Consider the following 12,612-nt stretch of genomic DNA (forward strand, 5'->3'; position numbering starts at 1 on the left):
ACTCCAAAAAGGTTTATGAACCCCCACAAAGCTCTCGGCAGAACCGAAAAGCTCTTTGCACATTCCGCCGAAAACTCGTTTCGGTTCGCGTCTTGTGACCTTGTAGACAGCACCACCCAAGCACCTCAAGCAGACCGACCCTGTTTGAGAAATATCCATTAGCTAATTTTCAAATTGCAAGAGACAACTATCGCCTTTCCAGCAAACTGTGGATGAAAGCTTTCCCAGCTGTTTTTGAACTTCGCAGCTGTTCGCCAGACACCAATTACTTACTCCGCGCTCTCTCTCCCTCTCTTTCTCTCTCTCACACTCTCTAAGCTTGCGGCAATTGCGCTCTCACGTTAACCGTTAACCGTTTCGAGCTTTCGGCCAGGTGTACGCAGTTTAGTTAATATTATTAAGTAAAGTGACGGCAACATTGTCGCAACGGTTTGCTCAAGCGCGCGCGTGCACCTCTTACAGATCGCTGATCGCCGTGGGGGGGAGAGTGTGTGGAGTGGAGTGTGGAGAGAGCTTTCGGCGGGGGGCTCGAGCGTATGTCAGTGCTACGGTTTTTACCTGTTATTGTGTGTGTGTGCGTGTGTGAGTGAGTGCGAGGTGTCTTCAGTTCTTGTTCTTGCTTTTTGTCGCAGCAGCGTGGCAGTAATTCTTTCTCTTTCTTTCTTTAATGCGACGTCGCGCTAAATACTGTTCTGCAATTTCCGTTAGTCGGCGGCGGCGGCGGCAAAATGTAAACAAAGAGTCAGGTTGGGAGGAGAGAGAGAGAGACAGATAGGAAGAGCAAGAGACTAATCATCCAAAAACGTGTTAATCCCATAAAATCGGAATATCTCTGTGAAGAAGTGCAGCCAGCGGGGCAGCATTGATGTGCATCTCAGTTGGGTAGGGGAAAATATCTGCCAAAATTCAATTGCAATTGCAATTGCAATTACAATTACAATTACTGCCATATTTTACGGCCTGCTTTGATCAGCTCCTCCGCCTCCTCCTCGTGCTTCCAGCAAAACTTTTGCCAAGAGGTGAAAAATATGAAAACAAAATCCATAGACACTTAGAGAGGTAGTATATATAAAAAAAAAAAAAAACATATCTGCGTGTGCCTGTGTGTATGTGTGTGTGTGTTGTGCAAAAGTTTTATGAGCTGGAAGACCCCAAAAACAAAAAATCAAAGCAAAAGATACATTACGTACATATAATATTTGTATGTACCCCCAAAGAAATTTCGCTGTACGGTTTTCGTTTTGGCGTTTTTTTCCACCCAAAGATAACAAAAAATATTGTGATAAAAATTCAATTAATTAATTTGTAATGGCGTCAGTCTCCCACAGAAGTCCATTTGTATGTGTATGACAAAAAGATAAGATAAAGGAACAAGAAAATTTCAAAATACATAAAACAAAGCAAAGTAGCGAAAAGGAGTACAAAACAAATATGGAATCAAAATTAACAAAAAAATCTTAAAACAAAAAATGATAATCAAAAAGTGAATTACAGAATAAATAAAAATAAAATAAAATGTGAATCCATAAACTAAACAAAAGCCGTGCAAACTTCATGAATAATTGATTGAATTCATTGATATTGGCATAGAAAATCGAGCCTTAATTGTTGGTCACTCCTTCTCCCCTATGGACCCATCCGTAATACCAGAACCACATCAATCTGTCAGTGGCTCCATTAATTAGTAAATACGAATGCAATATTAAACATTTCGTGTTTAATTAGCTGCCCCCATTGGCCATTGGCCATTAGCCGGGGCGCCTGAACCCAACCGAAACCGTTTACAGATGCAGACCGCAAATGCAAAATGAATTGCACACGACAGCAGAGCAGAGCAGAGCACAGGAATTAAGCCAAAAAACCGCATACCAAAAATAAAATTAAAAACAACAAAAAAAAACCAAGTCTAGATATAAATTACGCACCACCTGCGATGGCCAAGTCCACGGATCCCGCCGCTGCCGGCAACCATATGGGAGGCCACTACCACCACAACGAGTCGCTGCAGTTGCATCCGTCAACGGAGGCGGCGGTGGCGGCAACCTTGCAGCATTTGCAGGTGCGACGTCATCGCCGCAGCATCTCACAGCTGATGGCCAGCATGGGTAAAGATTTAGATACGATATAGTTGATACGATAGAGATGCTGAAGGTGTGACACAATTCTACTGTAGATTCTACTCTTTAGATAGATAGATAAGATAGATAGATATACAGATAGCAAAAACAAAGACTCAGCTAGTCTTAGATCACTCAAGTCATGGCTGAAGGTGTCTACGTTTGTATTTATAAGATTCTGCGTCATCCGAAGAGTGTGTTCTCAGCATGAGATAAGATTGAACCAGTTTGCCTTTCTAGACATACAGCTCTTATATAACTGGTTTTTGGTTTCTTCTTGATTTTGTGTGTGTTTGTGTTGTGAAAGTGAAACCAGAGGGAGACACTGGGGGACACTTGCTTAGCCCATTCTTTCTACCAACTAATAACAGAACTAACTGCCACCATTTATGCTTAATTTACCGCTGAAATTAAAAAAAAAAAACCATTTACGTGGAACCCTCCCTGCCCCCATCGAGTGCCATTTCCTTTTGGCTTATATAAGCCCACCGAACCTTCTGAAGTTGCGTGTTGGAGCCCGCTCCACACCGCACCGCACCGCACTGGCCTAACGGTGCCATTAGTAACTGATTCATAGCCTCACATTGAAAATTCATGGCACGCCAAAGGCGACCATACACAGCCATAACCATAAAGATATATATTTACAGCACTTGTACCTGTTTTACATTTACCCACAAAATAATGCAACAGGAAGTTTCGATTTCTTTGGCATTATGTGTAGGTCAGATGAAATAATCGTGCCACAGGGTTGAAAGACCTGCCCAAGTTGACGCCGACGCTTAAAGCCCCCCACTAAACAAAGGCACTCCAAAAGTTATAGCACTCGTATTGAACTTTAAAGGGACAGGCACCCCCCATATGATATTAAAAATAAAATGGTTTTTGTATGTGCATATGTGAGCATAGGAAATTTATAAATTATTCTTTGCGACTTATGTGTATATTTATAAATATATTTTTATATTTAGAAATGTGTGTGTTTTTTCGAAATTATTACATAGAAATAATCTCACGGTTTTAGAATTCTCTATTTTATTAGCGTGCCAAAATAAATATTAATAATAAATATTTCGTGTAAGGGATGTGAATTATTTTTTGTTAAAAGTTTTAAATTTATTTCCATGTCTTATCGCTTTTGATGCTCTCTGCCTTAAATCGTAATTTTATTATCGGAATTTTACAGAAATGTTTCCGTTTGCAGCCACATATAAATGGGCAATTACGAAAATTACAATTTATCCACGAGGTTTCCCATGGCTTATCACACAACCCACAAAGACCCCAAACCCCAAAAAAATTGTGCTGTTCCTTTGTTGTATAATTTTAATTTTTGGACTTGCTGCAAAAGTTCGTTTTATTTATTTTGTTTTTGTTGGTTTTGTTCTTATCGAAATTTGTCTGAAAGTCTGAAAGATTGTTTGCATTGCTCGAAAATGTGTTAATAAATTGGCTAAAGATGAAAGTGAAAAAAGTGTGAAGTCTTTAGCGATATTTTAGTACTGTTAAGTTATATAGACCACAGTTAAATTAGCTTGCATCAGATATGGGCCTATACTTGTCCACATGAATCTACACTTATTTATATCCACAATTCGATTCTTCAGTTGAAGTTCGTAGGCTTTTTATCGCCTAGTCGCCAAGAATTTCTCAACTCTCAGGAGAGTTCTTTTGTTTCCAATACTGAGCTGATAACTGAACGAACATTGGCTGGGTGATAAGCTAACGTGCCCGTGCCCACAATCAGCACTTTTTATGACACCTCAAAGAGTATTTATGGGCTTCCAAGAAAGTCTAGCGGGTGAGGGGAATGCTACGGGTATTCGCCGAAACAAGTCCGAGGTTTAGGGCCATTTTTCGTAGCAAAGACCTTTAAATAGATAATGATAATAATGTCTGGAAGGTAATGCCATAATGTCATATATCTTTGAAAGACGTGCACTTGAAATTCTATATTTCTATATTTAAACGAAACAAAAAGCACATATTGGTCTAAGGGTATCCCACTAGATACGAGTATGGATACATACAGAATGGGTGGGCTGGGGGGGGGGGTACGCTACACACCTGTTGTAAGTGCTATCTGATAATCAAAGTACTCGACTAAATACTGATTTTTGTTTAGTTTATTGCTATCGCTAATAGATAAAAGCACGCACTTCCTTTGTGACAAATTCCATAAATTCCGAACGATATGCATTTGATATATGGGTGGGTGGGAGGTCCCACCTACTGTGTAGGTATCCCACAATCTATTAGCTATTTCTGCAGTGTCAACCATGGGTTTTAGTGCTTAGCAATAAGAGTGGTACAGTGCTAACTAAGGAATGAAGAACTTGTAAAATTGTAGCTAACATTAAAGCATTTGTGGGTCTAGTGTTAACACTTCAATTTGTCTATTTAATTTTCTGTAAATGTCTCGGCTTATTGGCTATATTATGCCTGCAGCCATTGTAGATTTCCTAACCAGCGATAAGACATTTCTTTATCTTTATAGGCGCCTATTTTAGAGGCGTACTTAAAGGTTGATCATAGGGATCATCATGTGACAACCCTTATGGCAGACTATTCAGACTAGATATAGAGACAGTCCAAGGGAGTTATCAGCTGTGGAGCTACATGTTTGCATAGCCCGAAATAGACTCAAGGTTCGGGGGCAGGGTTCCTGTGTCAAGTTCAGACACTGAAACTTGTGTGCCACCTGCTGGTGCACGGCATTGAGCAGGCGGAGTGGGGGGTTTCGAATGGAGTTAACATGAATTATAATTGTGACAAGCTCACACGTGCTCCAGTCGCTCCAACATATTGAGAGGTTAACGAGGGGACAGACAGAAGCCAGAAGTCATGTTTAAACTCGAAAAAAAAAGAAAACTAAAAGACTGAGACTGACTTGAAAGGTGTAGAGTATTTCCCGAGTCAGTATCAGCATTAAAACTTGTTAGGGTATTACCTTAAGTAGCAAATAAAAAATCGTAATTGCGGAGTTGAGTCAGCGGCACTCGGGCACGGGGCACTCGGAAATGGCACTCCACTCTCTGAATGTGTCCAACCATCAATAGAACTTTAGTTGGAAAAACAAACTAAATTTTAACTAATTGAAAACCAACGTTGAATGTTGAGGGGCTGTCGATGGAGAGACAGAGAGAGAGAGAGAGAGAGAGCCGGAAAGCACTTTGGAGCTTGAAGCTGGTCGAGTAAATAAATATTGATAAGGCACTATACGGGTGGGGTGGGGGTGGGGGAAGGGCACTCAATTGGACTCAAGACTTTATTCTACAGCAGTTTTGTTCGATTCTCCTTTGCAGCCGAATATCCCGCGGATGATGTTTACCGGCCCACGAACTTTGCGGGCTACGTGAATCGGGGCTACGATGACATAGACAGTTCCTATTACTTTGCCCAGTTTGAGGCCATGACGGAGGAGCGCAATGGAGCTGGAGCGGCACTGCCGCCGTATACCAACGATTCGGATGCCTCCGCCGAGGAGAACCTCAACGAGAATGACGAGGATGAGGAGGAGGAGGAGGATAGGATCGCACCGATGATGGCACCATGGTGGAGCATCAGAATCGATGCCTGCCCGAGTTTCAGTTCTCGCTGGTCGACTCGGAGTACGACGAGACGCTGGCGTTTCCCGACTCCGTCACCATACTGTCGAATGTGGGGGACAAGCCGGTGCTGGTGCAGCGCAAGGAGACCACCGACGACGATGACGAGGAGTACGACGACGATGAGAACAACAGCGTGGTGATGCGCCAGGAGATACCCTTCACGAGCATTTACGGGCCCAGCGTCAAGTTCAATTCGTTTCAGCGGAAAGTCTTCATACCGGGCCGCGAGATACATGTGCGGATCGTGGACACGGAGCGGAGTGTGACCACCCATCTGCTGAATCCCAATCTGTGAGTTCACACACACACACACACATCTTTCCCATCTGTAATGTATCCATCTCTCTCTCCCTCTTGCAGTTACACCATTGAGCTCACCCACGGACCCTTCAAGTGGACCATCAAGCGGCGCTACAAACACTTCAATTCGCTGCACCAGCAACTGAGCTTCTTTCGCACCTCCCTGAACATACCCTTCCCCAGTCGCAGTCACAAGGAGAAGCGAACAACGCTGAAGGCCACCGCCAGCCAGATGGCCGATGAGTCCACGCTCAAGGATCTGCCCGCCCACACCAAGCAGGTGAAGCAGACGAGTACGCCGCAGAGCCACAATGGCAACAGCAGCAGCAGTAGGCATCAGAATGGCCCTGGCACCATTGTCAGTCCCAGTCACAATTCGATTCTGTCGGGCCTCAATCCGCGACGCATCCAAAACAAGCGCAAAAAGAAGAAAAAGAAGAAGAAGCTGCCGAGATTCCCCAATCGGCCGGAGAGTCTGGTCACGGTGGAGAATCTGGGCGTGCGGATCAAGCAGCTGGAGGACTATCTGTACAATCTGCTGAACATCAGTTTGTATCGATCGCATCACGAAACGGTGGGTGGAAACGGGCGACTCGAAAGGGGATTCCCAAAGGGATTACAATTACGAGTATTTCTTTTGCTTTTTGTTGCAGCTGAACTTTGTGGAGGTCTCCAATGTGTCGTTTGTGCCCGGAATGGGCATCAAGGGCAAGGAGGGCGTAATACTCAAGCGTACGGGCTCGACGCGACCCGGACAGGCGGGCTGCAACTTTTTCGGCTGCTTCCAGAAGAACTGCTGCGTGAGGTGCAACTACTTCTGCTCGGATGTGGTGTGTGGCACGTGGCGCAATCGCTGGTTCTTCGTGAAGGAGACCTGCTTTGGCTACATTCGACCCACCGATGGCAGCATCCGTGCGGTGATCCTGTTCGATCAGGGATTCGATGTGTCGACGGGCATCTACCAGACGGGCATGCGCAAGGGACTGCAGATACTGACCAACAATCGGCACATTGTGCTCAAGTGCTGGACACGGCGCAAGTGCAAGGAATGGATGCAGTATCTCAAGCACACCTCCAACTCCTATGCCCGCGACTTTACGCTGCCCAATCCGCACATGTCGTACGCCCCCATGCGTGCCAACACGCAGGCCTCGTGGTATGTGGACGGTGCCCAGTACATGTCCGCCGTAGCCGATGGCCTCGAAGCGGCCACCGAAGAGATCTACATAGCCGATTGGTGGCTCAGTCCCGAGATCTACATGAAGCGGCCCGCTCTCGATGGCGATTACTGGCGCCTGGACAAGATACTCCTGCGCAAGGCCGAGCAGGGAGTGCGCGTGTTTGTGCTGCTCTACAAGGAGGTGGAAATGGCCCTGGGCATCAATAGCTACTACAGCAAGTCGACGCTGGCCAAGCACGACAACATCAAGGTGCAGTATATATGATGAAGAATATATCCAACAGAGATGGGGCCAGAACTGATGCTAGATTTTTTGATTTTGTAGGTCATGCGGCATCCGGATCATGCGAGGGGTGGCATACTACTCTGGGCGCATCACGAGAAGATTGTGGTGATTGATCAGACGTACGCCTTCATCGGGGGCATCGATCTGTGCTATGGCCGGTGGGACGATCACCATCATCGGCTCACAGATCTGGGCAGCATTTCCACGGCCTCTGTGTCGGGCAGCACACGTCGCACGCCCAGCGGCTACTTCAACAAGGACGATGTGGACTCGGCATTTGGTTCGCGAAAGTCCTCGCGGAATGCCCACTACGAGACCCCGCCCAAGGCGGATGGGGCTGCCTCGCCAGAGTCGCTGGAGGAGCCGCTGCCACCCGGCAACAGCATGGAGTTGAAGGTACTCAAGCCGGGCGATCGACTGCTGATACCCGCCATGCTGTCGCCAGCCGCTAGCGAGGATCCCGACGAGAATATAGCCCTGGAGGGAATGAAGCTGAACACGCCAGAGATGGAGCGAAAGAACATGCTCGACCGCCTCAAGAACAACGCCATGAAGGGGGCCCGCATGGGCAAGGATTTTATGCACCGCCTGACCGCCAATGAGACGACAATGGACGGCAAAGAGCACGAACAGGAGCTGCCGGAGGGTGGAGGTGTCTACAGCATAGAGACGGTGGATGGCAGCCTGGATCCCGAAGTGACTATGGCTTCGTGCTCTGCCCCAGCAAATGCCACAGCCACAGCCACACTTGCAGCCACTCTTGCTGCCACAGCCACAGCTAATGGCAACTCCACGCAAATACTCAGTGAATTCTATGGCCAGGCAAAGTACTGGTTCGGCAAGGACTACTCCAACTTCATACTCAAGGACTGGATGAACCTGAACTCGCCGTTTGTGGACATTATCGATCGCACGACCACACCGCGTATGCCCTGGCACGATGTCGGCCTCTGTGTGGTGGGTGCGTCGGCGCGCGATGTGGCCCGCCATTTCATACAGCGCTGGAATGCCATGAAGCTGGAGAAGCTGCGCGACAATACACGCTTCCCCTACCTGATGCCCAAGAGCTATCACCAGATCCGGCTGAATTCGCAGCTGCAGCAGCTGCAACAGCGACGACAGCAGCGTGTCACGTGCCAGCTGCTGCGCAGCGTCTCCGCCTGGAGTTGTGGCTTCATCGAGGCGGATCTGGTGGAGCAGAGCATACACGATGCGTACATCCAGACGATCACCAAGGCCCAGCACTATGTGTACATTGAGAATCAGTTCTTCATCACCATGCAGCTGGGCATGGGCGTGCCGGGGGCATACAACAATGTGAGGAATCAGATTGGGGAGACACTCTTCAAGCGCATTGTGCGGGCTCATAAGTAAGCAGCAGAGTTCGTTCTACAGATCCAACAGATCTTCAATGCTAAAGCTATCTATCGTTTGCCTTCTCTCCTTTTTTTTTTTAGGGAACGGAAACCCTTCCGTGTGTATGTGATAATGCCACTGCTGCCTGGATTCGAGGGCGATGTGGGTGGCAGCACGGGCATCGCTGTACGAGCCATTACCCATTGGAACTATGCCTCCATTTCCAGGTGATTATTGGTATTATTTTGTAGCCCCAATGGATCTCTTTATAAATCTCTGTTTGGTTTTAGGGGGCGCACTGCTATATTGACACGTCTTCAGGAGGCTGGCATTTCGGAGCCCCACAACTACATCTCATTCCACAGTCTACGCAATCATTCCTTCCTCAACAGCAGCCCCATCACCGAACTCATTTATGTGCATTCCAAGCTGCTGATTGCCGACGATCGTGTGGTCATCTGTGGCTCGGCGAATATCAATGATCGCTCGATGATCGGCAAGCGCGACTCGGAGATTGCGGCCATCATTATGGACGAGGAGTTCGAGGATGGTCGCATGAATGGCAAAAAGTATCCGAGTGGCATCTTTGCCGGTCGTCTGCGAAAGTATCTCTTCAAAGAGCATTTAGGTGGGTTATGCTAGGACTCGCCAGAAACTTCTTCTAACTGCTGTCTTTCCCTTTGCAGGCCTCCTGGAGGGCGAGTGCGAGGGCTCTGGGCGCTCTGATCTGGACATCAGCGATCCCATTTGCGACAAGTTCTGGCATGGCACCTGGCGACAGATCTCCACGAGGAATACCGAAATCTACGACGAGGTGTTCAAGTGCATTCCCACGGACTTTGTGAAGACATTCGCCAGTCTGCGAAAGTACCAGGAGGAGCCGCCGCTCTCCAAGACCGATCCAGAGATGGCCGCCAATCGGGCCACAGAAATTCAGGTAAAACACACACCGATCCCACACACTTCTTAATCGATCGTAACTAATTTGTGTCTGCGGTCCGTAGGGCTTTCTGGTCAACCTGCCATTGGAGTTCCTCAACAAGGAGGTGCTCACACCGCCGGGCGCCAGCAAGGAGGGCGTCCTACCTACCTCTGTTTGGACATAGTCCCTGCCAAAAGTCTTCAAGACGCCACTAGATCGTAGTTCCCGTAGTTTTTTGTTTAGCCTTTTAACCTCCCCACCAAATGCGTTGTTGCCAAGTCAAAAACTGTTGTATATTGTACATATGTACGCTCCTATGATAGATCTACGATACTACCAATAGCTGATGTACGTTTGCCCTAGGATAGATACCTCTAACTAATTTATTATTTTACGCTGTTCGTCCACGTACGTCCCCTGGTACTCTAGAGATCCTATTTGTTACTACCTACCTACCTACCCTTTTTTTATAATGTTTAAACAGTATTTTAGACAATTTAAAGCGCTATTGTTTTCATTAAAGTGATATGGATTGAAAGTCAATCGAGTAGTTTTAAATCGATTATTGCAGATACGTCGTTCTTATTCCAGCTACATTTATGGAGGAGTTAGGGATACAAATTTTGGTTGCTCCAGCTCTTGTAGTCTCTGAGCTATAACTGTTTTTCTTCCATTACTCCCCTATGATCGTGCCATATATATTCTACATGTTGTGCATACATTTGACATTGTACATTTTACATTTTACACGACATTTCATTTGCTTGCTTACAAAAGCTGATTGGAATGACTGACCTCGCGCCAAGATTAAATCTCCAAGAAATGTTTGATTAAATTGTGATGAAAACTTGTTTGCTTAATTAAAATCTTGGATTAAATAAAATCTTTAGTTAATAAAAATACTTTAGCTCCACAATAACAAAGTAATGCTACTACATTAAAAATATAAACGTGCTTGCATGCTCTTCATATGTAATGCTCTTTCCACTCACACTCTCTTACCAATGCTCTCTCGTTCCGCATTTGCATTTGGTTTGCAATGCAATTTGCTTCAGATTATTTCGTCCTCTCTCTCGCGTCGCTTGGTTCATTCGTGTGCGCGTCTTAAAAGTGCGGAAAATTGTGCAAAAACATCGCGAATAGGTGAAAAGTGCAATGGAAAAATTAATCAAATAAGTGTTTAGTAAATACAATAATATTTTTAGTGCCAGTGTTTGTGTAATGCCACAAAATAGTGAAAAATAGTTGTACGTGGTGTTTTTACCGCTAATTTGTGTTCCTGTTCGCGCGTTTTCTCTACGCTTTCAGATTAAGGTGCTTATTACTTGAGGTAGAAGATTTCATTGATTTAAATGTTTGCTAATCTTAAATTGAATACAATGATGTACCGCTATTACTGTTGAAATGTTGAAAAGTGCCAATAAGAACCAAAAATTATATTGCAAAAACACAAACAAGTTCTGATCCCACACATGCAAACGCACACAGGCATTCATGGCATTAAAATGCGCGCTCTTCTCTTTGGATCTCTCATTTTATGCGTTCATTCTCTTTCCGTTGCATCCAAAGTCAATACACACACACACACGTTCACAGAGAGAGAGAGGGAGAGCAAGACGCACACTTGTCTGTAACGTAATAAAAGCACGTGTTGTCTTTGATTTTTGTGTTTCTTCTTTGTTGCTCTTCCTCATGACGAGTTTTTTGTTTTGTTCATGACGTGATTTAAGTGGGAGAGATGGAGAGGGAGATGGAGAGCAAGCAGCACAAACAAAGTCAAATTTTGTACTCTTTGTTTTTGAAAAACTGACCCAGAAAATCGGGACGTTGAAAAACGAAACAAGAGCATTATTTTTAATGATTTGTTTGAGTGAATTTGTTTATTTTAGCAACAAAAAGTGCGAAATATTTTTCAACATTATTTTGTTTTGCTTTGCTTTTCTCGCCGCCCGTTATCTCTCTCACACTGTTTGTCATTATTTCATTTCTTGTCTGATAACACTTAATGTACGTAAACACACGAACATACATAACATAATGTCATGTGTATGTATTTATATATATTTTTCTCTCTCCTTATTTTGTTTTCTTTCTTCTCTTGTGTTATTATTATTACTTGATTTTGGCTTTGCATTGGCTTCTCTCGGTCACCACTTGGATACGCATAATTAGCGGTTTTTAGCGGGAAAAGGCCAACAATATTTGTTCCTATTAGATGTACACATAGTCAGCTATATTTTTTCGGGGAAAAAAGCCGAATTGTCATCACTATTTCAGTGTTTACTTTTCGTTTTTCGGTGTGGGCCGCCGCGTGGCTCTTGGTTTTGTTTCGACGTCCGTCCGTCTGTCCGTCTCGCTGCCTGAACTGCAATCAAAAGCAAAGCGTGGGCTTCATAACAATTAACTAAATTAGCTCTAGTAGCTCCAGACATAATGGGTTTGGTTTGGTGTGATTGTCATTGGAGGAGGAGGCTCGAAATATTCATATTTCCGCCCCCTCCGAATGCCCACTGTAGTTCCGATATAATCCCCCCTCACCCTTCCCATGGCATGTTTCGGTTGACTAAACGTTATGTACTCTCCCCTCTCCTACCAGGGCAACCGGTTTCTGATCTTTACTGAACCGTTTTACTATTTGTACCTTTTTATTTTTCGAACTATTCTTTTCGCTCTGCTCTTCCATTAGTTCCCACACATATCAACAGGTAGTGCTGTTGCACAGTGGGTGCAGCGGGTGTGGTGCCGTGCCGTGTCGTGTCGTGTGAGTTGTGTGCGTGAACTTACCACCTACTCGCGGACACATGGACACAGGGACACCGACAGCCACCGCCACATCGGGA

General features: G+C 45.4%; 1 protein-coding gene across 1 annotated transcript; it reads left to right on the plus strand.

The window, feature by feature from the left end:
- Positions 1–399: 399 nt before the first annotated feature.
- LOC111081318 (phospholipase D2) lies at positions 400–10,310 on the plus strand. The gene is given in 11 exon segments (XM_022377347.2): positions 400–538; positions 1,726–2,105; positions 5,423–5,644; positions 5,647–6,019; positions 6,089–6,602; positions 6,682–7,458; positions 7,534–8,864; positions 8,952–9,077; positions 9,141–9,478; positions 9,537–9,787; positions 9,855–10,310. Coding segments are annotated over 10 exon segments (4,206 nt in total). The 5' UTR covers positions 400–538; positions 1,726–1,933; the 3' UTR covers positions 9,957–10,310.
- The last annotated feature ends 2,302 nt before the right edge of the window (positions 10,311–12,612 follow it).

Source organism: Drosophila obscura, unplaced genomic scaffold (assembly GCF_018151105.1).
Source record: "Drosophila obscura isolate BZ-5 IFL unplaced genomic scaffold, ASM1815110v1 contig_17, whole genome shotgun sequence".
Classification (NCBI taxonomy): Eukaryota; Metazoa; Arthropoda; class Insecta; order Diptera; family Drosophilidae; genus Drosophila; species Drosophila obscura.